This window comes from Pezoporus wallicus, unplaced genomic scaffold (assembly GCF_028554395.1).
Source record: "Pezoporus wallicus isolate ANWC-B61680 ecotype Strahan unplaced genomic scaffold, APGP_CSIRO_Pwel_v1 contig_7820, whole genome shotgun sequence".
Lineage (NCBI taxonomy): Eukaryota > Metazoa > Chordata > Aves > Psittaciformes > Psittacidae > Pezoporus > Pezoporus wallicus.
Window position 1 is genome coordinate 790,211 of NW_026641900.1, and position 24,634 is coordinate 814,844.

Here is a 24,634-nt window from a genome sequence, read left to right on the forward strand (position 1 = left end):
TGTCACTACATTAAATCTGTAAGAGTATCCAAGATCAACAGAACAGTGATTTACATGCTCACTCGCCATATGTTAAATGGAAATAATTGTGAGCAGTAATGTAAAATGATTTTAGATTAAGTTAGCAGACAAAAGGTACAGCAAAGATACAACAGTAACCAAATCAACTTCCACACCCAGCTCACACCAAGATCTGAAAGCATTTGACGGGCAAATAATATAGTGAACTTGACACACAAATATTTACATCCCAGATGCTTGTTTTGTTTGCTTGGTTGTTTTGCGGGAGAGAGGGAGGTCTTTTTGTTTTGGTTTGGTCTTAAATCAGTCTGGCATAAAATGCTATTAAATTACATGATTTATGTAGCTCTCCCCCTTATTTAGTTGTTGGTATAGTGAACATAAAAGTCAAGACAAACCCAAGCATTCCACTGAATCCAAGTATCAAAGTCTCCAGAACTCAGTATGAATCTGAAACCAACACATACTTGCCATCCAACCACAACACAAAATTATTATCTACTGTACATGAAAAAAAAACAGTATCACTTCTTGTGAGCTTACACCAGAACATGATCCAGTTCAACATTATTTCAGCCACCTGAAGGCACAGTATCCATGTACACACAGGTTAAACAAGTATAGTAGCCACCACAAGTATAAAAGCAAGCTTTTAAAATTACATCGGAAGCCACCAAAATGTCCTTAGTACTGCATGTAGAAATTAACCAAACCTGGTAATAATTTAATGTTCACTTATTTGATCACATCTGGACCACTCAAAATGAGCAATTTCACAAAGATCATGTATCCAAACTCGCAAATGAGCCACTGTATCTTCCACCATGTACACTCACTAGTTGTTCTCAACTGTATCGCTTTCATGCCTCAAATGCTTCTGTACTGCATACTTACAGGGCTGATACAGAAAACTTTCTAAGGAGCATGAAATAATAGTGTCTTCCATTATGAAAACGGCATCAATTTTTCTTGGTTCAAGTGTTGATTACACTGCTGCAGAACACTTCCTCTCTTGCTTATGGAGTACCTTTCTCCCAGTGAAAGAACCTGTCAATAACTCACGGGTATCCGATATTTCAGATTATCAGATCTGACGTTTCCTTTCTTTGAGGAATTGCAACCAGGTCCATTTTCACTTCCTGTTTCTCTCCTTACCTCATGTCCATCTACTGATTTAGGAAGTTGAACTCTTTCTTTATAATTTATAATCTACAACATAGCTGTAATACAAAATAAGTATGAACATGACAACTTTTAAAGTAAACATGGTGTTCCAGTCTCTTGAAAGCGTAAATCCTGTTCCTTGCAATATTTTAACACTTGCAATGTGTGGAGCACTTCGATCGCTGGTGGTTTGTGGTCAGTGGCAAATTAAACTCATTATGTTCTATCCACTAAAAAACATGGAATGCCATTAAAGGTCCATTAACTCTTTGTTCAAGACCCTTAACTCCTTTCCTTGCTTATTAATTGGTTGATAAAAATCTCAGAAGTGATCATTAATGATTCAGTATTCTCTCTAGAGTCACACTTCAGACACACATGGCCTTAGGAACATTCTGGGAATGATTCATTACTTGATTAGTAAGGACTTTTACCTCAAAGCAAAACCATTAGGGTTTATCATGCATGACTCAAAGGCTATATATCACACCCTCTCCCATAATAGTCATTTTCGCCAGATAATGTCAGTGAGAACTACACCCATAGTATAAGCTAGCTCTTTTTTGGCTTGAATAAATATGCTGTTCTTTGGAGGAGTTATATTTAACTCCTCTTATTTTACTGCTGTTTCTGCTAAATGTAGCTTTTTCATAGGCACTAAAAGCTTATTGGCTATTACATATAATTAAAATCTTCTATTTTACTGGCGTTCAAACAGTGTTATGTTTCTGTTTCCCGAAGACTTACTGAGTTTTAACAGTGGAATACTTACAGTGTCATCAAAGCCACTTTTTTATTAGAAGATGTATTCCAAAAATGCCTGAAAGTAGTTAGCTGTGCTTGGGAAGCATATATTAGGATTGCTGGCACAACTCTTCTGTATTCTTGTCTGTGGTAGCAATTACTTGTTCCAGCGTGGGACTGTCTTCACTTACGACCAGCCAGTTTTTAGGACAAATAGGTATAATAGCTCATAAGGGAGAGAGTTAGATGCACATTAAAGCTGGAAATGGTGTGGCCATCACAGGAGAAAGAAGTTGGAAGTAAAATGTCCTTGTGGGTACAGATGTGGCACAAAGTCCTTCAACTCGGGTCTGTTGGGCTGCATACAGTCTTGCCTGTCACATTTCCACAAAGGAGGGTTTCAGCTACACCCACTGTGTTATGACATACAGGCCTATCTCCTGAATGACTCCCCCGGAACCTGTGAACAGCCAACTCAGAACACCCACTGCTTCATTCAGGTCACCAAGGGACCAGAGGAATGGTTTTAGTTAATATTTTTTCCCCAAAACCACTCTGCATGCAGTTCCCACTTTAGAGCTGTTGCACCAGTGTGCCCTGTCCGAGGATTCCCCAAGCACTGAGTCAGTCCTCATGCGCAGGGGCAGATTGTTGTATAAAGGCAATGGCAGGAAGTGATTTATGTCACTCCTTGTGACATAAGTGTTCTTTGGCACTTCTTGTGACATTTGTTTCAGCGCTTCATGTGTTTTTGAAGGGGAAAAAATTAATATTCCTTTGTAGGACAGATCTTGTATTCTCAGCCTGACAGTTCAGCAGACCATATGAGGGCTTTCTATGGGGACTGGAAGAACCTGTGTGCACTACAAAACGGACAATTACTAGCACACAGTATTTGACACGTAAAATATTGCTTGACAAGGTTTCAACACTCTTGCTTGATCATAAACCATAATGGAAGAGAAACATCACAGGAGTGATCATCAGCACGAGAGTGAAAATTCCTCACAACTGTCCTGTTAAGTAAGATGTGCTCAAAGGGACTCAAAGTTTCTTTAAATTGAGTCCAAAATTCAGATTAATTACACATTCTGCTGAAACCTCAAGAAACAAATATTTAGTGCACTTCTCATGGCCTCCTAAATGATGTCCAAGAATACAACAGATTTGCTTTTTCTCCTTACATTTAACTTTGAAACTTTATTGTATCACAGCATTCTCTTTCTGGATGCTTTTCTAAAAAAACATTCAGTTAACTCTTTGACACGTGCTGAATGCTCTTTTTGTGTATTTTAGAAAATATTTGAACAGAGCTGCAAGACACATCCTCCATGCTTTAATCAGGTGTTGCTCTAAAATTCTTCTTTTCTGACTTTGTATAATTATTTTTCTCAAAGACTACCTTTAAATATTATTATTTGAATGTCTACTTTCAAATGGACCTTGTCATGGACTATGGCTACTTTATGTCACTCTGAAAACAACATGGGATTGAAGGGCTCCAAAAGGATCAATTGGGTTGCAAGACATGCTATCTATAAACAAAATGTAAGAGACCTAAATATCAATCCGGCTCTGTGGCACGAAACTGTGGGCCAGTCCTAAGTTTTAGCAGCTGACATTAATCCACAGCGCAATTGCTGAAATTCCATCTCAAAACCATAAGCTTAAATTAGGCTGTGACAAAGAAACAGTTGTGTAATGAAGTTCATAAAGTAGAAGCACCTTTCTTCAAAACTGCCCTGTCAAAGAGAAAGGACAACTCCTGTGACATTACTCATTAAAAGAGCCGGTGCATTCATTTAGAGATATACGACTTCCAAATCCTTCACCAAATTCCTATGTTTCTACTGAATGCTCAAGATCTCCAACTAACATCCAGAGCTGTGTGACGTGTCACATTAGTGACAGCTCAGATCACAGACCTCAGGGAAAACAACTACCCTTTAAAAAGCTCTCAGTCACGGACAACAAATTCCTGCACACTTTACTGCTACATAAGGAATTAAAATTGATGTCCTGATGGAATTGCTGTCTTTATTCTAAATGAGGAGTCATAGTTTATCTACCTGGAGGCAATTGTGTTTGGTGACCACTTCTAACAGCCTGACGGTGAAATGTTACACTTGCTTTCCAGCACTGCTAGCTATACGAACAAGATAGAGAATACAAGAGTGCTGAAGGGAGAACAAATGGAGGAAATTACCCTGAAAAATTATCTGTAGGAATGGTCCCTCTTCCTATTCCCTGTAAACAGTAACTTGTGAGCACCTCTTGAAATCTGAAACACCGAACACTTTTCCCCTTGTCTCAAGCAGAGTTTTTAAGTGAAAAATTCCTACGCACGTGAATTCCATTGAGCTGCAATTCATATGCAGAGCCCATAATAAGCAAGACCAAGCCCAGACAAGTTAAATACAAACCATATAATAAAGGCAGCAGAATGACCTGGACAAGATCTGAAAATGATGCTGAAAGCCACTTTGTTGCCTCTTACAGCCAAGTATTTCTGTGAGACAAGCTATTCAGTAATTACAGAAAGGATCATGATAGGATAGCTGAATCAGGAGAAAATAAAGGGAATAAACTTGCAGCATCAATTAGTTCTAGCAGCCCTATTTAGAAAAGCATGTTAGTTTCTCTTACTAATGGCAAGACACTCTCAAACTTATAAGGTACCTTAAAGAAAGATAAAATGTATCACCAGTCAAAACCAAAGACCCACTGTTATAGAACATGTAGTTATTAAGACTAGATGTCTAAGGTTAGATAGCTCTGCTGGCCATTTATGCCAGACTTACTCTGTTGGTCCATTCCTAGCTTCTGTTGTTTCGGATGACAACACTAATTTTTTCAGTGACATGAAGATCCAGAAATCATTAAGTTCCTCTCTCAATGTGTTTTAATTAGCAGGCTGGGAGGGGAGAGACACTGTTGGTATTTCTACTGACTCAGGAACATCATCCATCTTGTCTGGTTAGATGGCTACTGCCAGTCAGCCCTAGCACACTGGCTTGAGAGTGCAGAGATAAGCAATTACAGGAGTGTTGCCGGGGCCATGGCTAGAACTTGTCAGTATTAGAAAGCACAAGCCCGTTAACGCCAAAGAAACTTCAGAATATGGGGGAACAGGTACTGTGCAATAGTGGCATCAAAGAAGAGGAAGGGAGCAATAGTTATGACAAACGATGGAAGTGTGGGGTTATAGAACACAGGTGTTTGCTTCATGATTTGTCTTAATTTTCCTACCTTTTATTGTAGTACAATGCAAGGCAGATGTAATTGCTTTGTCCTTAAATTTTTTTGTAAAATTGAACTGTTCCATCTTGTCCAAGATTCATGTTTTAAGTACTTAAAATTGGTTAAGCAACAACAGTTAGGGCCTGTCCTGGGTTCAGCAGTAGCAGTCATTTTTCTCCTTCTTGGTAGCTGGTGCAGTGCAGTGTTTTGACTTTCAGCTCGGGAACAGAGCTGATAGAGATGTTTTGGTTTGGCCAAGGACTTTGTGAGCCTCATGCTCTGCCAGGGAGGAGGGGAAGCCAGGAGGAAGCAGAGACAGGACACCTGACCCAAACTGACCAAAGAGGTATTCCATACCACAGCACGTCATGCCCAGGATGTAACTGGGAGTTAGCTGGAAGGGCTGGGAGACTGCAGGGTTGGAGGAGGTATCGGTCGGAGCTTGGTCGGGTTTGGGGGCCGAGTTATCGGTCAGCTGGTGCTGAGGTGTTGTATTCTGTTCCCTTGTTATTTCCTTTATCATTATTATCATTGGTGGTAGCAGTAGTGATTTGTGTTATACCTTAGTTACTAAACCGTTCTTATCTCAACCCGTGGGAGTTGCATTCTTTTCAATTCTCCTCTCCATCCCTCCGAGAGCAGGGGGAGGGCAAGAAAGGGGGGGGAAGTGAGCGAACGAGTTACCTGACTGGGTTTAAACCACGACAGTGCCCTAGGAGAACTCCACCCCCCCCACCCCCATTTCAAACTCATCCTCAGAATCATAGAAACCTTCCTCCTTTTTCCCCAAAAGAAATGTACCTGCTGTAGTCTTCTGAACATGGTTACGGGGTTAAACACAGCTCACAACTAGACACAGACAGTATTGCTTTGATTCACTAGGATAAAATCCATGTGGGTTCAAATAAATTGAATTACCTGGGTTTTATGACACTTGTTAATTCCAGCTTGTACCTGGAAACCTAAATAATGTATGTCAAGAGTCAACGCATGAAAATTACCATTCTGGGGCAAGCACCTGCAGCTATTGCCAAACTATGATTTTTTTATTTACTTTAATAAGACAGAAAGCACATCATAGACATTAAAGATCATTAAATTATGCTTTCAAGCAATAACATGTCTCTAGTAAGTGAGCATTACACAAAGTACATGCTGTTTACAGCAGCTACCATAAAATTCACTGCAATCTCATTTTGTATTTGAAGTCCTTTAAACTACAAAGCACCTATGCAATCTCAACTACTGTGCAATTGCTTTTAAAATCCTATAATTAAATTCCTTTCTTAGAACAGCAGCTAGCAGCATGTCCAATTGCACTGGTCATTTTTTAACCAGAGATGAAGAAATTAATCACGGGCATACAAATAGCATCTACTGCAAATCAGTTTTTCCATTATTTTTATAGCACCTTCATAGCACAAATCATTCCTAAATTTTGTGATAATAACATTTCCTTTTTCCAATCTGCAAGGTTACTAGGTATCAAAAAGCTTTTCTTTTCCTTCCAGAATGGAACACCTGATGCCACTATTTGTTAACTGCTGTTAAATCTCTCTCAAATCTATTTAGACCTAGAATATTACTTCAGAAAGAGAAATTATAGAAGAAAAGATTAAACAGGACTATAAAACCAAGCACAAGCTTTTCATCATGGCATACACTGATGCCTGCTTATATATTTCTTTGTTATTGTGAAGATGAAAAGCAAGGCTAAAGCTTACTTGCAATAAATCCATTAGTAATTGTGCTGTAGTACTAAATACATCCTGCCTTGTTGGCAATGTATTTTATTGTGGGATTTATAATATCTGTTTTATTACAAAGCCCTCTGGAACTTCTACATCGCTTATTCAGAGTTCAATACAAATTCCACTGAACCAAGTAAGTCACTTAACTCTAAGAGTATGGATCATTATTCTTCATTGGATGCATTCTGCATTAGGAAAATCATTGAACACAACCATGGGGCTCAAAACAGACAACTTTCCAAAAGGAAATACAACTTGTTTGAAGAATTATTCTGAAAAGCAGCATTCTCAAAAATAGAATCATATCAATTCCAATGTCAAAAAGGCTACATACTTTTTGGAGTGAGACTTTATGCTGTTCATATTTATCCGGCCTTATTATTCCTTTACTGAAAACACATGTACCAAATTTTGAATACCTCAACTATTTGCATTAGATATACTTATTCACATAAAGACAGAAGGTAAGACTGAATTAAAGACAACAAGGCAATTTCTAATATAGGAAATGCATCATTGAGCAATTTCATTTCAACCACATAGCGAAGAGACAATATTAAATCCTACCACAACTCTTGCTTTCAAACCAACATAGGCAGCAGTGGGGGTCTCTATGGTAATTACTGTTTTGCTACACTTTTGTTTTTACTAACAATAATGACAATTCTCTGTTGGAAGGAGATTCACAAAGGCGGACAACAAAGGAAATCTACCACGAAAAATGTGAGCTTGCCTAAAAGGAAGTTTTAACAAACATTGGGGAATGTATGCATTTGTTCTCCGGAAAGAAATCTTTTCCCTCATTCTCCTTTCAACCACACTAATTCTAATTAAAAAAGCTTACAACATTAATTATCAGGAAAAGCACCCACTTAATATGGGTTTCAAGGACCTCATAAAATAAGCTTCTGCAGAATCCATTTATTTCAACTACCTGATTTTTGTCATATTCTCAGAACTCATCTTTCAGTTCAACTGCATAAGAAAAATGTATAGCACATCAGTCACTTTTAAGTTGAAAGGCTACAGTTCTACATAGCAAAAGCAGACTTAAGAGACTCGCTTCTGTTTATCTTTAGGGCTTATTTAGTCATGCCATTTCCAAGTGTTAAAGAATCACCCATCTATCACAACAATACCTGTTTCTTGAAGTAAGCAGAAAAAACACACTTTCAAACTTAAAGCATCTCATAGTTAACTCATTCACAGTAAAGAATGAAACAAAGGCAAATTTCTTTTGACTCATGTATACCTGGAAAGGCAGTTTTCTTCAGTTTAGAGAAATATTTTCTTAGAGCAAACAATAAGGAAAAATATTTGTCCTTAACACCTTTGGGTTTTAATTGCGGAGATATACAACAGTGCATAAAGTTAAGTCTTTTTTCCAACAAGGAATCCAATTGTGACTCAATCTCTCTAACAAGGCATATTGGAAAGTAAAATCAGATCCTCCAACAGAAAATGCATAAAGTAGCTTCTTAGCAAAGGGGACGCATCATGACACGAGGGTTACTCTAAAGCAATGCAGAACTGAGACAAGGAAAGGAAGAAAAACTGTGTTATTCCTGGGTCCTTCCAGTATGGGGATGGTTTAGGAATGAATGCTATCGCATTCTGGAATGGTTAGAACATAAAATCCCTGTAAGGAAGGACATGGTCAGCCTCAGACAATTTTGTTGTGGATGTTACACTGGCCAAACCATTCCAACCAGTTTACAGTGTACCATAAAATATTTACATAAGCTATGAACTATAAAATACTTTCACATGAACTATAAAATATTTACACTATCAGCATCAGTTAGGAAAGAATGATGTGCTGTCAAGCTGGTGTGACCCAGGAGTAAAGATTTTGTGGTTGCAGATGAAATAAAACTATTGCAAATCATCTGGAAAGTTACAGGGAAAATTAGGTTAAACAAATTACTGCTTCCTGGTCTGCTGGATGGTAAATGTAACCAGGAAAGCATAGCTTATATGCTTTAAGCTGAGTTTTACCAACAACATAAAGAAAGGTTAGGCTCATAATCAAACTGTACTGACCTCTCTGAATGTTCCTTCTAGCAAGGTATCCAGATGTTGAAGTGGAGCAGGAGTTTTGTCTTTGAATCGTGTCAGCAATCGCCGCTCAATAGCTCGAAACTGTGCAGCCCTTTGAGATAACAGCTCCTGAAGTTTTTCCTCATTCAAACGTAGCTGCAATTTAAGGGTTTTCAGGAATTCAGGTTAAGGGTCATATATGTTTTGTATGCACATTCCAAATGAAATGGAAAAACTGCAGTAAAATTTTTGGGAGAGTGTGCATTATGCAAATATAATGTCATTTATACCAGTTTCATATTTTACACTTCTCATAAGCTTATTAACATTTTCAAGAACTATCTTTTGCCACTGAAATCAAAGCTAATTGTCAACAGTCACAATAATCTGTGAAAACGCCTAAGTATGTCATCAAGAAGCCTAATAACAAGAGTGAACTTTCACCACCAGTATCTCAAGGCTTATTCTCAGTTTGGTATGCCATTTATGACACATACACACAGTGTACTGCATTCTATATTCATCACAGCAGAAAAGTAGATTGTTATTCCCTTAAGCATGAATAGAAGTACTAAATTCTGCCCTGTTTGAATAACTTTTTCTGCAGTGAAACCCTTTTTCCTTTTACATAGACTGATCAGCTATAGCAACAAACTTTCTTGAAGTGTTGTCCTGGGTTCAGCAGTAGCAGTCTTTTTTTCTCCTTCTTAATAGCTGAACTTAGATCAACACTGGATATCTAATGCCCAGATAACAATTCTTATTTTATCTTTTTATCACCTTACTACTCTTTTTTTCCAGCACTTAGATACAACTTCCTATTTCCTGAAAGCCAAATGCCCGTGATAACTATAGTCCTAATCTAATCAACCATAGTACTAACACATGAACAATTTTTAAATGAGCAGAACATCAATTATTCACATACCTCAAAATGTCTATCAATTAGTTCAAAATATTCTTGCAGGGGAACAGAACCAGAAAATGTACATGTGAAATCTTTGCAGTTTTGCTTCTTGAAATGTTCTTCAAGTCGAAGCCTCAGCTCTTTTGTTATCAGCCAAAGGTCTTCCAACTGATCACTCTGGATCCTATATCGTTCTTTGAAAACAAGAACAAATACAGGACTAATAAACACACATTTAAACCACATACATTCACTATACAACACAGTTTAGCTAACACACAAATGGAACTTGTTAACTGCATCCTAAGTCTGTATGAGATTTTCCAACGAGATATATGTTCATTAGTGTTAAAAAATACTTGTATTCTGCGGATGTTAGCCTCAAATACTAGCTCTTTTGTTTTAACTTTAAAAGCAGTTTCCTAGCACAAAATAGAAGTGTTTACTGCTTCAGGACTACTTACTTTTCAGTATGGGCCTGCTCCTTAAGAACAAAAAGCTCTGAAGAACTACCATAATAAGGAAACAAGATAATTACTGGATGATATTAAGTCATCACAACAGGCTGTCCACAATTCTCTGCCATAATATAACTTAGGGAGCTGTTTTGAGGGTTGGAGGCAGAACCAGGGTCAATTCACTTTAAAACATGACAGAAACAAGGCATCCTAAGCACCTGGCAACAGTGCGAACAAACCAACTCCAATCTACCTAAAATCCTGAATATCTTTTGGAAATGGTTATTGAGTTCTTCGATAATACAGCCAATATAATTTTAATTACATCACCACTTCCTATTCTAGGATATGTTTTAGTAGGAAAAGTATTACTCTAACTAGTCACAGACAACAACATTCATCTTTAATAGAGCTATGCTTCAATCTAGATACAGCTAATGTTAGCAGGTGATTTCTATCCATTTACACAGTATGGCTTTGTAAAAGTGCTGTAGTGTACAAATGAAAGTGTTAAACTGAAGTGAAAATACAAATCCTGTTTGTGCCAGTGTTATCTGTCCCAACAAATTCACTTATCTCACCACATTTTAGTAAATTGCAAATTATCAAGCTAGTGGGTAAGATTTTATTTCTGTTGTTTCTTGTTCCCATTCATATAATAACGCATATATAGTATATAATGTATATAATGATTTCCAGGAAATCGGAATTAATTAAATATGGAGACAAAAACATTGTGGAATACCACAGCAGCATTTTTTATCCAGATAAACACTTTCAAACAACAGTTCCTTATTTCATTTCATTACACATCTACCAATACTTTATGCGAAAGGATAGACAAACGTAGCTATGAGGGAAAAGAGCTGCTGGGACTTGATACAAACAAGTTCTTTTTTTTGCCCTTGTTAACAAGGTTCACAGTAAATCAAATTAACCAGAATTCTTTAGAGCTTGAATGTACTTATTTGAAATTTTCTCAACATTAGTAATTCAAGATTGTTTGACATTACCACTGGCATCATTCCCAGGATACTTATTTCACTGAACAAAGAATGACAAATTCTGTTTACAGTGTAACAGGAAAGAAGCAAGTTTTATTTAAAAACATGCCTGTTAAAGAAAAGAACACCATCTGCTCCAGATAACATCCAACCTAATGTCCATTTTTTAAACACTCACAAGGTAACGGCTGGACTGAGCCGAGTATCACCACACTTTGCCTTAAGTGATTTTTTCCTTGAGGGAAATTAGCTCAGATGTTTTCAGGCCAAATCAACAGTCATTATATTTATAATTGACATATCTAATACATTAATGTTTTAAAATGGATAAAATTAATTTCCTCCAAAATGCATATTTGATTTCCATACATTGTTTGTTGGTCAATACAAACACAATCTAATTTTATCATGGCCTAAGAGCATTGCAGCTATTTGCTTTACACGATCTTCCAGCTCTCAAAAACAGACAAATTAGATTTAGAAACTGTATGAAACAGAATCTTTAATTGTAGGTGCTTTAAACAGAAATGCAATGAAAAAAAAAAAAAACACTAAAAAAACCTGTGCTTCTGCTCATCCTGTGCTTTTATAGCAGCTCACCAACTTGTGTTTGCTTTTGTTAAAATAAGCTCTGTTACAGAAAATTACAACAGATTGTCAGAAAATACTCAAACAGAAAAGCAGGAGACTGAGAAGCATCAATAGGCTAAATAGGTTACAAAGGCTTTTAACACTACAGCTGATCCATCCAACTAGCACAACCTGCATTAAGAGTAGTTGCCCTGCAAGCATGTTATCTGAAAGAAATAGGGAAGATTCAGTTCACCTCCCAGCCAGGAAACCCACATTAGCAGCCACAATTAGCAGTCAAGCCTCTTTTACACTTCCATTAAAAAACAGTTATAAAACACTCCAGAGAAGAAACAAACAAACTTAAAACCTTAAAATCTACATGAGGCAAGATATTTTCTGTATCTGTGTACTAACTGTCAAAATAAACTTCAGGCTGGGTCCTTTGCAGCAGTGCTTTTGACAGGCTGAAGTAACATCTTCAATTACTACCATGTTCAAACTGAATTAGCTAATACAAGTAAAAACAAATGTGAACACAGATACCATTCATGTTTGCAGCCTTAACAGGGAAACCCAAATGAACCTGGAGACTTTCATTCCTACAAGCAGTTCTTCCAATTCAGAACTTAAAGTCCAGTTGATAAGGATCCAAGATAAATTTCTTCCACGGTAAATCAGAAATAAGGATTGATCAGTCCCAATGGACTTTTTTACTTTTCTGAAACACCATTACTTCTAGCCTATTTATCTGCATGTACAGTTTTCTTTTTGAAGACTATTTTGACAATGATAATGTTGCATAAGCACTTTTACAAAGTATAAACTAAGTGCTAAATTAATATGTAATAAACTAATGTAAATAATATGCAATTTTGTCTGCATTCATTAGCTCCAGGGAAGAGCTGTCTACTCAAGCACAATCATTTTAGTATCATGAAATTCTACAAATGTTTTTTTATTATGGAGAGTCTCTGCTCATAAACATATTCTGAATTATGTTTCAGTATCAGACCTTTTACAATTTATTTGTTTTAAATAAGTTTTACTTGAGTAGTATTTCAAATAAGCAAATCCTCCTCAGAAATTCTGTAACCAACCCAATCCAATCCATGAATGAATGCTGGAAACATAGAAGGTGGCACCAAACAACTCATTTGTTTTCTAAAGTCAGGATTCCCAGACACAAGAAATGAGTAGTCACGCTAAGAGAAACAGATATTTTGAATCTTCTTTGTCAACTGAACTTCACAAGTAAAGCAGTGTGGGAAAGTTTATAGTAGGACTGCAAGCGTCATTCCGACCTAGTGAATAAACAAACCTGAGAGGAAAAGATTGAGGGTTTGGGGTAGGGGAATTAAGTTATAGCCTCACTAGAAGCTAAAATGCATTAATTACATGGACACAAATTTGTTCCTTACACAGTATCGGATTTAGCAACTATGCAAAATAAATTTCAAATCAAAGGATTTAAACTGCAATGCAGGAAAAAGGCAGTTGTTATAAATCCTTTACATCCTTTCATTTTCAGAAACTATCACTGCACGTCCAGTTAGTTAAAACAGTTTAAGTCATACTATTTAAACAAATATTAAAAACAAACTAACCATAAACCAGCATGCAAGTAATGCATACACAAACCAGTGCAAATGGATTCGAACTTCAGAAATGTGAAGTGATTCTTGGTACCAAGACAGTTACTCTCCAAATGGTTTCTGGCTTTCCCACATTTGATTACATTAGAAGAGGTATTAAATATTACCCTGGAGCTCACAGCTGATACCACCAATGTCTGCATAACCCATCATGAATACCAATTTTTGAAAACCAAGAGGCAGATTATTTTTGCATCAAAAGAATTTTACAACAAACAACTAGATTCTGCTTTCTCCCTCAAAACTGCTTTCATTAAGCATTCACACACTGCGCCATTTGAACTCCCTGCCACACACAATAGGTATTATAGCTTTTCAATTTGTTACTCTGCTGTATTAAATGAAGACCTTGTGCTCTGCTGGCATGGAAATTGCTAAACACAACTGGAGTGATTTGGTTCCAACGCATATGCCAAGAAAGAGTTTAGCGAGTTGAGTAGTTGTACAAGGCAAGGCCATAACTCTCCAAAATGAAGAGAATCAAACTTTTTTAAATAGCACAAATTCAAAGTGGTTGTAACATGACCACTGAAATATACAAGAGACGCTGGACCAGGTAACACCATATCTACATGCATCTTCATACATTCTGTCAACATAATAGGACAGATATAAAATCCATAATCCTATGCTTACAAAGATATACAAGCATCTAGAGACAGGCATTTACTTAGACGCAGAAAAGCAAGTAAGCGGGGTCTGATGTCTAATTAAAGTAAAGGATTTCTGAACATCAGGGGAAAGTTAGAAACCTGCTTTTTAATCCCTTTTAGAAATCCCAGTAGATGCCTACTCCCAAACACAGATGTTGAAATACCTTTGAGGAAAAGAGGGGTTTTTCATTATTACAATGATAGTATTAACTCATGAATAAAAACCTTACTAAAAACTTGATGAGAATTCAGCTTCTTCAGGGAACTGGCACTGTAGTGTACTATATCTTGAGTAGGATTTTTTTGTTTGTTGTAAAATGTTGTGCCTTTCCTAGTAACTTCATTGGATACCAGAGAGGGGTTGAGAATTAGTCAGCTAACAGTTTGAAAGTCCTGTGTTAATTCTCACACAGTTATTATCCTGCTTTGTATGATTCACATCCTCATTTTATATATACATATATTAACTAATAATCAGGCTTCCTTTAACACAAATTTTTATAGCACTTACGTGATGTTTTTGAAGCAAGAAGAGTAGCTTTTGAACCACTTAAAAACTGAAATCCCAGAACATTTGCCTGGTCATCCTCAGATGGATCAACAAAGTCTGAAAGAGAAAGTTGAACAGAGTTTTCTATAATCCGATGCTGGGATTCAACAAAGCTCAAGCCACAGACAGGACCACATCAGCCTTTGCACAAGCAATTTAGAAAAGGCAATATGAGACTGATCCCCTTCTTAGGGCTCAGAAGACGAGCAATGGTGTTTTGGTATACCCTCCCTTCATTCACATGTGGAAGCTGAGCCACACACTGCTATTTCTTCCCTAGCACCTCTCCTCCCAACCTTCCCCTAAAAAGGCAAACAGGAAGCAGAAGAGATACAACTTTTATTGTGCACACCAAGAATCCAAAGCTCCTTCACCGATCACATTAGTATGGCTTTGTTCAGTTCTCTCCCCCCCCCACTCCCTAAAGCACTAAAAATGGGATGAACAGAAATCAGAAGATTTTAATACCTTCTTTTCAAGCACATCAGGCCTATGCTTTCTGCTGTATTTTCAACAGCGCATCCCTAGGTTAAAAATACAGTACTGTATTTTGAAAGCATTATTGCTTGGCCATAATGGAAGCCTACGATCAAAACCCCAAAATGTAGACGTTTGAAAAAAAGGTTTCTCTGTTTCAATTAAGTGTTCCATAGCACACCCTTTAAGAAAAAAAAAAAAGAAAAAGGTATATTTACTCTCAAAGTGAGGAAAAACAGGTTACCAAAAAAACCTACCATGCCTAATCCACTGCTCAGACAAATGCATTTCAAAAAGAGATGCAGCTCCACCTTAAAAATACCATATTAAAGTTGTTGGCCCATACAGCTCTCAGCAAACTGTTCCAGAACCTTAGTCCTCTGAAGTTCAGAAACTTAATAACTGCCAGACTTAACTTATTCAAAATCTCTTTATAAGCCCTTGTTCCAGTTTCAGCTGTAGCAGTTACTGCTCTCTTTCCTAGTAGCTGGTGCAGTGCTGTGTTTTTGGCTTTAGTCTGAGAACAATGCTGATAACACACCACTGGTCTAGTTGTTGCTACGTAGCGCTTAACCCTGATATGGTCAGGCTGGGTACCGGTCAGCAGGTGGTGAGCAATTGTATTGTGCATCACTTGGGTTTATTGTTCTTTTTCCTTTGCCTCTTTTAGTTTTAGATTCTTTCCCCTTGCTTTTTCCCTTATTATTATTAGTAGTAGTTTTATATTCAACTTTAGTTATTGGACTGTTCTTATCCCAACCCATGGGGTTTACATTCTTTTAATTCTCCCCATCCCACCCAGATGAGGGGGTGAGCAAACGGCTGCGTGGTGCTGAGTTACCAGCTGGGCTTAAACCACAAAAGCCCTGTTTATTCATTTCTTCTGGTGCTAATATGATCATCTAGATGCATGATACAGCCACAAAATATTTACTGAAGTCAACTGTATTCCCTTTTTTTGCCTGTGTTTTATTAAGCTAAATGAGTCACTTTTCTTATTCTCAAATCTCTAGATAACACTCATGGCTTCTTTTTATTACACGTGCCAATGCATAGTAATATGATAGTTTCCTGCATGGAAACATTTTGTCTAATGCATCCTCAGCTCTTATTTGCTTGCTTATGATTGTACCAGATTGTACTACAAGAGTATTTCTGTGGTAACTTCCACCTCCTGTATCTCTTCCAAATTATGAGCTCGTAATTACAGCAGAAATTATTTTCAGAACATTACACTTTAAAGTACTCAATTTTATTATTTTCCAGTCCTAAATGGCACCTAATTACTCCTTCATACTATTTTAATACTCTGTTAAGTAGAAAAAGTAGCTCAGGTTTGTGTATTAGAAGATATCGTTAAGTACACGTTATCTTTCCAGTCCAAGAAAACTATTACAAAAAAAAAAAAGTCAGCTCCAGACAGCTGTATCAAGAACTACACTCCATTATTTCTTTCAAAATACAGTGTTTCAATATTCTAACATTAATTTTGTTAATTACCTCATTACTTTGCACAGACGAACAATTCCTATTGGAGGTCCCAACATATTTTCTATTACAGACATAATTTAAAACCTACCTGGAAAAATGGTGAGAAAACTGATGGGAGGTTTATTGGTATCAATAGTTATCTTGTGGTTTGCTGCTTTTGATGGCTGAGCTGGAAAGCAAATTAGTCGTAAAGGCAGACTGAATTTACACTGCGCAGCTTTCAGTATTCCTAAAATGAAAGAACACAGATTCATCTTCCATATCCATATTCTGAATACAAGACACTTCATATTTCTACCCTTGGAGAGATGTAACAAGATATATTTAACATGATTAAGGATACATTAAAACAAAAACTATGCAAAAATCTCAAATTTTGTTTTATTTTCCATCTAAAAATACCTGTAAATTTGAATACTTCTGATTACATTTTCAAGTGAACACTTTCAACTAAATGGGAAAACAAGAGTTATTAAATACACTGTATATGTGTATTTATACCAATTAATATGCAATGAAGATCAACATTTTAATGCTCTAGACAAACTATTCTACTTTAACATAGACCACAGCTGTGTGGTTACTCCTGGTACTTCAAACAGCAAACTGAAGCATTTATGTTTTCACTAGGAGTACCACAAACTAGATCCTTTTTAAGAACAAAGTTACTCTTTTACACACCTAAATAAATCTATGCTACCTTCATAGCATCTGTCAGAGGTTTGTGGCTTAGCAAAAATGTATCTCAGGCATTGATACCCAAAGGTATATTAAATTCTGCTTTTTAGCTTACTGCATCATAATGAAACAGAACTGTACAACAAACAGGCAATTGCCTTTGATGCTTAGGATCTAGTATCATATGCCAATTAAATCAGAATGGTGCAAGAGAAAAGAGGATGTTTGTGATATGTGAAAGGTAGAAGTGAAAGGCAGAAGTGCTACTTGCTATGAAATACGGAGTTCTTACAACCAGATTATGGGTTTTTTGAGGAGGATTTTTTGATGAAGGAGCTAACAGGGAAACCTTGTTTTGTTCAGGTACAGACACCACTATCAGCAGAAATACCTGTCATGCTGAGATCAGTACTAACATTATCTCACCTCAATCTCTCACCATTCTCTCATTTTTTCCCAAATAACTCACAAAAGACAAACATGAACCCAACACTTATCTCAGCAGAATTTAACATAGCACATTTTTAGAGAGTATAAAGTTACTGTCATAGATTATGTAGAGGCAGAAAAGTCACAAAACTGAACAGCTACACAAGTTATCAGTCCTGTCAGCTTAGCAGGTTAATGTAAAAATAGAGTTCAACCACTTAGCAGTCATCCAAGCAACCCTTTTTGCTCACAATTTTGTTTGCTGCTTCACATAGCCCTTGCAATGAAAAATTCTTTCTAAGACTCATCTTGGGACAAATTCTACACCACCACTCAGATTCAACCCTTTAGGTTGTTGGTTCAGTAGCTCTTTTGGCTGGCTGATAATGCCTCCAAGTAAGTGTTCTGCATCAGCTTGTAGAAAGTAAAATCAGTGTGAAACAAGCAGAAAGCTTAAGACAGATCTTCGAAACTAGGATATCCCTGGGTTCCAAGGAAAATTCCTGAAAAATACTTGACGATAAACCCATGACCCTTCAGAATTATTCACTCAATTTTATCTTCATCATCTGAAGGGAAAAATCAAGATCTTTTCTTGATGACAACATAACACAAACATCTTACTACTGAACTTAGATATAGAGGTTTATCAACAGGAAAAAAAAAAACAGTGACAAAACTAGCCAAAAAGATGTTTTCTTCTTGTTTCAAACCAGCTTTTCCTAGTCGGCTCTCAGTCTGCCTCACCAGAAATAGTGTTTCAGTATTTCAGACAAAGGTCAAATCAAAACTAAATCAAATAGTATCCGGCTTCAGAAGGGACTGGAGAGATTTCTAGTTAATGAGTCCAAAACAGCTATATATAAGAAAACCAAATCAAAAAGCACCAATAAAATTTATCATTACAGTGAAAAACTCTTGCTGGGAAAGGCTTTCAGAGTATTTTAGCATTTTAAATGGTAGTAAAGAAACACAAAGCAGTAGCCAAGTGTGGGAGCCAGAACTTCCTCAATCCTTTGGCGTTATGTCTAGCAATACATCCCACTTCATCTCAAGTTGTGATACACTGCATGATACATAATTTTAGCACTGTAATAAAGAAAGAATGTGGAAAGAATCAGATTAACTTAAAATCTGAAATACAACAGAAATTTTGTAACATTACCTCATAAATTGCTATGATTTAAAGGCATACTATGCACTTACCTGATAAAAGCAATAAAAGTTCCATGCGGTATAGTTACAATTCACTTACAAATTACTCATGCATTCTTCTTATTTATATTTGAAACATAACATTGATGTACATGATAAAAAACGTTAAAGCTGAGATCTTTAATTTAGGATGTTGAATATTCGGAGAATTTATGTTTTTCCTGATATTGATGACCCTCCATTTACCTAGTCCAGTGCACCTCAGAGTAACTCAAATAAATGCCCCAGATGATTCTACTAAGTTTACTAAGCTCCACAACATTCTCTTCAGCATCAGGTGTTTATCTTGAGTAGAAATTTCTTAAAACAAAATCCAAATCTTTTTTTAGAATGCTACACTTTCAAAAGACATAAATCTATTTTAAGACAGTTTATTTATATATTTACTCTATTTTTTACTAATTTTTAAAGTTACTTTATATAGCAGAAATCTTCCCACAAAGTGATGGCTATTCTTGCCAAGAGTGGTATTTTACGGAGATGGTTCAAGTATCTATTTCTCGTACACCACCTCAAAGTCACCTGGAACATCCAGAAAACAGAAAAGGGTGCCAGTAACACAGTTACCTAATTTTCCACTTAGTATGCTTGCAAAAGCACAAGTTAGTGAAGTAACTCCTACAAGGCTGTATCTTTTCAACACATGTACACAACTACATTGCAAACTACCCTTCTTTCTAGTCTACCAATGCAAAAGCTTTAGTCCTTTTGTTAGTTTTGTCTTTTAACTGCACCTTTTGTCAATACCCTATCTATTACAACCACAGCTAAGTTTTGTATTGCTGGTATTCTTGGTTAGAAAGCGGCCTTTTAGCCTTGAATAACATGTTTCCAACAGGAATTGGAATGAAAAGATGTTAAGTGACACCACTCTCAGAGCTATTCAGGCCAAACAGCCTAACATTAGCTACAAATCCTTAACAGCCATTTCAGTTGCACAAAAAAAAGCTACAGTTTACCTGCTTAAGCTCTTGCTGCAACTTGAAAAAAATAGCTCAAAATATCCTAAGGCAAGAACATACAACTGTGTTTTCTGTTTCCAATCTCAACACACACAACACTTAATACTTTGCAAAAGTCTCATGTTATATACGAGGAAATGCATTATACTTCAAGAAATGTCTTCGCTTCTTTATTCTCTCCATGGCTTATGTCTAATCCTCATTTATTTTCAATTCTCTCAAATATTCACACCTTCATAGCATCAAACCAAGGATAATGAGAACTTACAGAAATAACAGGCAAAATAACAGCTCCCTTCCAAATCTGCTTTATCCAGCATGTGCTGTCACTCATGAAACCATTCAAACTTTGCATTTTCTCCATTCACTCACCTTCAGGAAAGAGCTCTACAGTATAACCAGCAACGGGACAAAAGAGAAGATCAAAAAAAAGAATATGTAAGATGCTACTCAAATAAGGAAAACAGCAAGTGTAGTAACAGTTTTTCAAGAACTTTAGAGACATTTGTTAACTAAACAATATATAAAGACATAATCCTAGCCAAAAAGTAGGCATGAGACCACATTCATCAATAGTGTAATCTCATCCAACTGACTGACTCATTAATCTTCAGCTATATAAATCCCACATAGATACACTGAAGACTGATTGGGCCACAAATATGGATAACTTAAAAACAAAAGAGGACAAAGTCTCTATTAGGATAAAATTAAGTCACAAAGGCACTTCATTTTTGATAATGTATGACACTGAGGGATTTGATTGCCTTGCACATGTAACACTAGCAATAGCATGCAGCTTAATAATTTAAATTTATAACCAAAAATCTAGTAATATTTTAATCATGCTCCTTTATTTAGAAGTCTTACAAATTCTACCATTCAAGGGAAACTTTTAAGATCTCTTCTACAAATCCCCAATTCTGTTAGATTTCACGTATTCTGGAGACTTTTTTAATTGCATATAAACAATCAGACGTACTTAAGATACAAGATTTCTTAGCTTCCTTAACCAAATGGCATGCAAAATCCAACCTACTATCTAAAATATAAGTCTAACTAGTATCACCTGAAAGAAATAACACATTCATTTGCTTGTGAGAAATACCCTTAAAGTCTGATACTCCAGTTATGCAAAGCAAAATCACAGAAGCCAGACCAGCAAAACAAAAAGCAAGATTTCAAAGCCAGACAATCCAAGATACTCAGAAGTATGCTAGCTATACAGCTGTAGCACAAAACCTGTCTAAAGCCACATCACCAAGTTGGACACTTGTGAAGGTACAGCATCTTCACAAGGAATAAGTCAGAGTGACAATAGAGAGGAACTGAAGTTGTACAAGCTGGGCGCACAGGCTCCTCAGAATAAGGGAGGAGCATCCTTTTCCCTCCCTCCCTCTGCACCCATCTGCAAGAGGGTAAGATCAAGTTCTTTAAAAACATGAGTTTCAGTTTTGTCAGTCATCACACAGCCTAGACTATCATCATAAACACAGTGTTTCAGTGAGAAGTGAAGTAAATGCTTAAATAAAAGCATCAATGTGGGATAAGGTACTCAAGACCATCACCCTTCACAGAAGCCCTAACTCCACATGCATTTCTTTGCTGCCAGTCTACTCCATGTCACCCTTCCTATTGTGCTGGCACAGCTCCCTGGCTCTGCAGAGTGGACCAAATCAGCAAATCTGGCTGAGAACTGTTGACTGTGTGAGCACAAGGGAGGAGGAAGTGCAGGAACAAAGCCAAACAGCTGAGATGTGAAGAACAGGCAGCTTAAACTGATGTATGCTGCATTTAACTTAAAGAAGTCTTGCCTAAATACTGTTTCTCAGTAGGCTGACACATTGACAAGGCTGCGTGCAGAAAACCAAGCTAATCCATCTTCAGTTACAGAAAGCAGGGTAATTTTACATATGCTATCACTGGGGTCATTATGGCATTGTAAATCAGAATAATTTAGTTTATTTGTTTAGAATGAGTATGTTCAACTATTCAGAAGGGAAGTGAGGCATAATCACCCCGATGCTTATTCAAATCTTTTTCTTGGGAAGGTAGTTACTGTCACATTTGTTGGCAGCCCAGAAATATGAGGAGTTATAAAAATGTAATTAACTCCTCACTCCAAGAGTCGGTCCCTTAAAGGGCAGAACAGGAGCAAATTGGTAGGACAGGCTGGGAAAGTTCATAGAGCTGCTTCCTAAGCCACAAAAGCATATGATTTTACATCTGTAAGAACAGCTACATAACTAAAAGATGCTACATAAAATATTAGCTAAAACTGAAGACTAGACTCTGATACACATTATTTCTTTAACTACTAGTGCCTTCAAGATATTTCAAAAGAACATTTATGAGAAATACATAAAAATAAAGACCTCAAAAAAGGCAAATCAAGTTGAAATCTCCAGTGACTTACCTGTCGGTGTACTGTATGAAAGCACACAATTTCCTTCGAGTTCTGATGGAGAAAAATTCCTCTTCAAAAAGACAGACACAATCACAGTTTCAGATGAATCTGGTTCTAAAAACAACACAAAATTATATCAAGTAATAGGAGGATCCAAACAAAAGCAATGTATTTTCTAGCACTTTGGGAAATATTCTACTAAATTATGTCAATTGTTTCCATCAGTTCACCTTTATCAAAACATTGGGCATGTTCTGCGTTTTTTAAAATCTGTAATTTGTAAAAGGCAGACTAGTCTCTCCAACATATAACTATCCTGAAGTATAACCAATAAAACAAGTCAATACCCTGAAAAGAGAGCATATCAAAGCAAATGCAGTTTTATATTGTGGTTTTAATAGTTCACAAAGCCATCAGCCCTTTGCCCCTGTCACATGCTGAAAAAACATAATAACTGTCCTTTCAGATGAGCAGCAGTCAGTAAAGCCCTGTTTCAAGAGTGACCAAGGTAGCACATTTCAGAGCAGAAATGGTCTGCTGTCCTAGCTGAGGTAGCAGGACATACTTCTCAGGTCTTCAGCTCCACTTAATCAACAAGGCAATCCCACCTACAGCCTTATCAACAGAGCTGGGAAAAGACCAGAAATCACCAAACAGCTGATGCTAAATTGGAAGCATATGCTAGACTGTCCTCAAGAGTAAACAAGCTTTCTGCCCTGCTTTCAGCTCAACAGTGCCATTTGTACAGAGAGAATTGCCAGCAAAACAAAACGCCCCAGCAAAAGTACCACTGATTTTTATGCATTATTTCCTCCATCATAAAGCTACCTCTCCTCACCTGCCATGCATCGTGCCACAGTCAAGGAAGCAACTGCATTCCTTTCAACTTTGTCTTCTCCACCAAGCAGTATCTAGAAGCTGCAGAGTGCAGGCAAGGCAAATTTGTAATTGTTTTAACTGCCACATATCTGCAACAGTACACTGGCGATGGAGGCTGGACTATACCTTTCAAACATCATCAGACAATGTAATATGATGCAATATCTGTAATGGTCCTAGAATAATTTACCTAAATCATCAAAGACGAACTGCTCACAGGTCACTGCTAATGGAGCTTGTACACACACTTCCAGGTTTGGCTTTTTCGCAGTCACTCTGCTCTGTATCATTATCTAAATCAAGTGACATACAGAAGTATTTAAAGGAAGCATCAATTTCATCTCTGTATAGCAGAAAACAACCATAACCAGCAAAAAAGTATGAAAACCCTGCAAAGAACAATTTAGCAACGTTAAAGAACTTCAAATTTCAAGACCAGTATTTTCCTTTTACAATTCCTTCTTTCTTAGAGCCAACAATGCTACACAATAACTTGAAAGACTACAAAAACCTGAGGGGATTTCTCATGTTCTTTGTAACGCTAACCCAAAACAAACTGATGCTAAAGTGTTTATTAAAATGTTAAGATTTTAAAAGTGCCATGTGCATTTGTTCCAATGTAAATAAAAATAACATGTTGCCTCTTTTAGGCGACTACAGTAAAAAAGACCAAAAAGAATAAAAACAAAGCTAATCAAAGAAATTACTTCCTTTAAGTGCAAAGAGAAATACAATTTCCTGAATAATTTTGGAGTCAAGTTCTATCTGATGTTCTACTGAAAACAAATTCACATATTCTATATACAGGATACCCAGCACAACTACAACTCTCGATTACGAGAGCTGACCTAACCATAAATCTGGAGTGGCTCTGGGTGCTTCCACTGAGGGCAGTTATTTCTTTGCAAAACCAACAGATACCAAAAGAATGTCCTTAACTCAGATCTAAAACAAGTGTAACTGTGACCGAGATCTGAATGTGGTCTGCATGTACACAGACCCCATCTGCTATCTATTATCATCTGTTTTGTACTGATGGTCTAATAAGGAGTTCTCTGCAGCTAGGTTAAGTTTAGGAAAATACTATTAGCTATAAAACCACTCAAGTGTTAGGAAGTTTGACTACTTTAATAGGATCAAAATCAACATTTATTTTGGTTTAAAAATGCATTTGGGCTTCAACAGGCCTTCAGATTACCCTGTATCATTTTAGCACTTAAAAACGCAGAGAAAGGGGTTAGACCAAGTACAACTAAACCACACTAGTCTAAGGGAGGCTGGTTCAACAAATAATCTAGTTACCCTCTGAACTTTTTACTCAAGAAAGAGGGAGAACTTG

The 24,634-nt window shown here is 36.8% G+C and overlaps 1 protein-coding gene across 7 annotated transcripts in view; it reads right to left on the reverse strand.

Annotated features, from left to right (window-relative positions):
* Nucleotides 1–24,634, reverse strand: part of BBS9 (Bardet-Biedl syndrome 9) — a 259,496-nt gene that overhangs the window by 185,531 nt on the left and 49,331 nt on the right. For 6 of the 7 annotated variants that reach the window (XM_057425767.1, XM_057425762.1, XM_057425769.1 and 3 more), the window contains exons 13-19: nt 23,486–23,588; nt 22,426–22,530; nt 20,382–20,396; nt 16,814–16,954; nt 14,719–14,814; nt 9,889–10,061; nt 8,964–9,116 (exon numbers count right to left, since the gene is read on the reverse strand). In XM_057425767.1, the coding sequence (XP_057281750.1) occupies nt 8,964–9,116; nt 9,889–10,061; nt 14,719–14,814; nt 16,814–16,954; nt 20,382–20,396; nt 22,426–22,530; nt 23,486–23,588 (786 nt within the window). The remainder of the gene's footprint in view (nt 1–8,963; nt 9,117–9,888; nt 10,062–14,718; nt 14,815–16,813; nt 16,955–20,381; nt 20,397–22,425; nt 22,531–23,485; nt 23,589–24,634) is intronic. The other variant, XM_057425764.1, reaches the window with a different exon arrangement.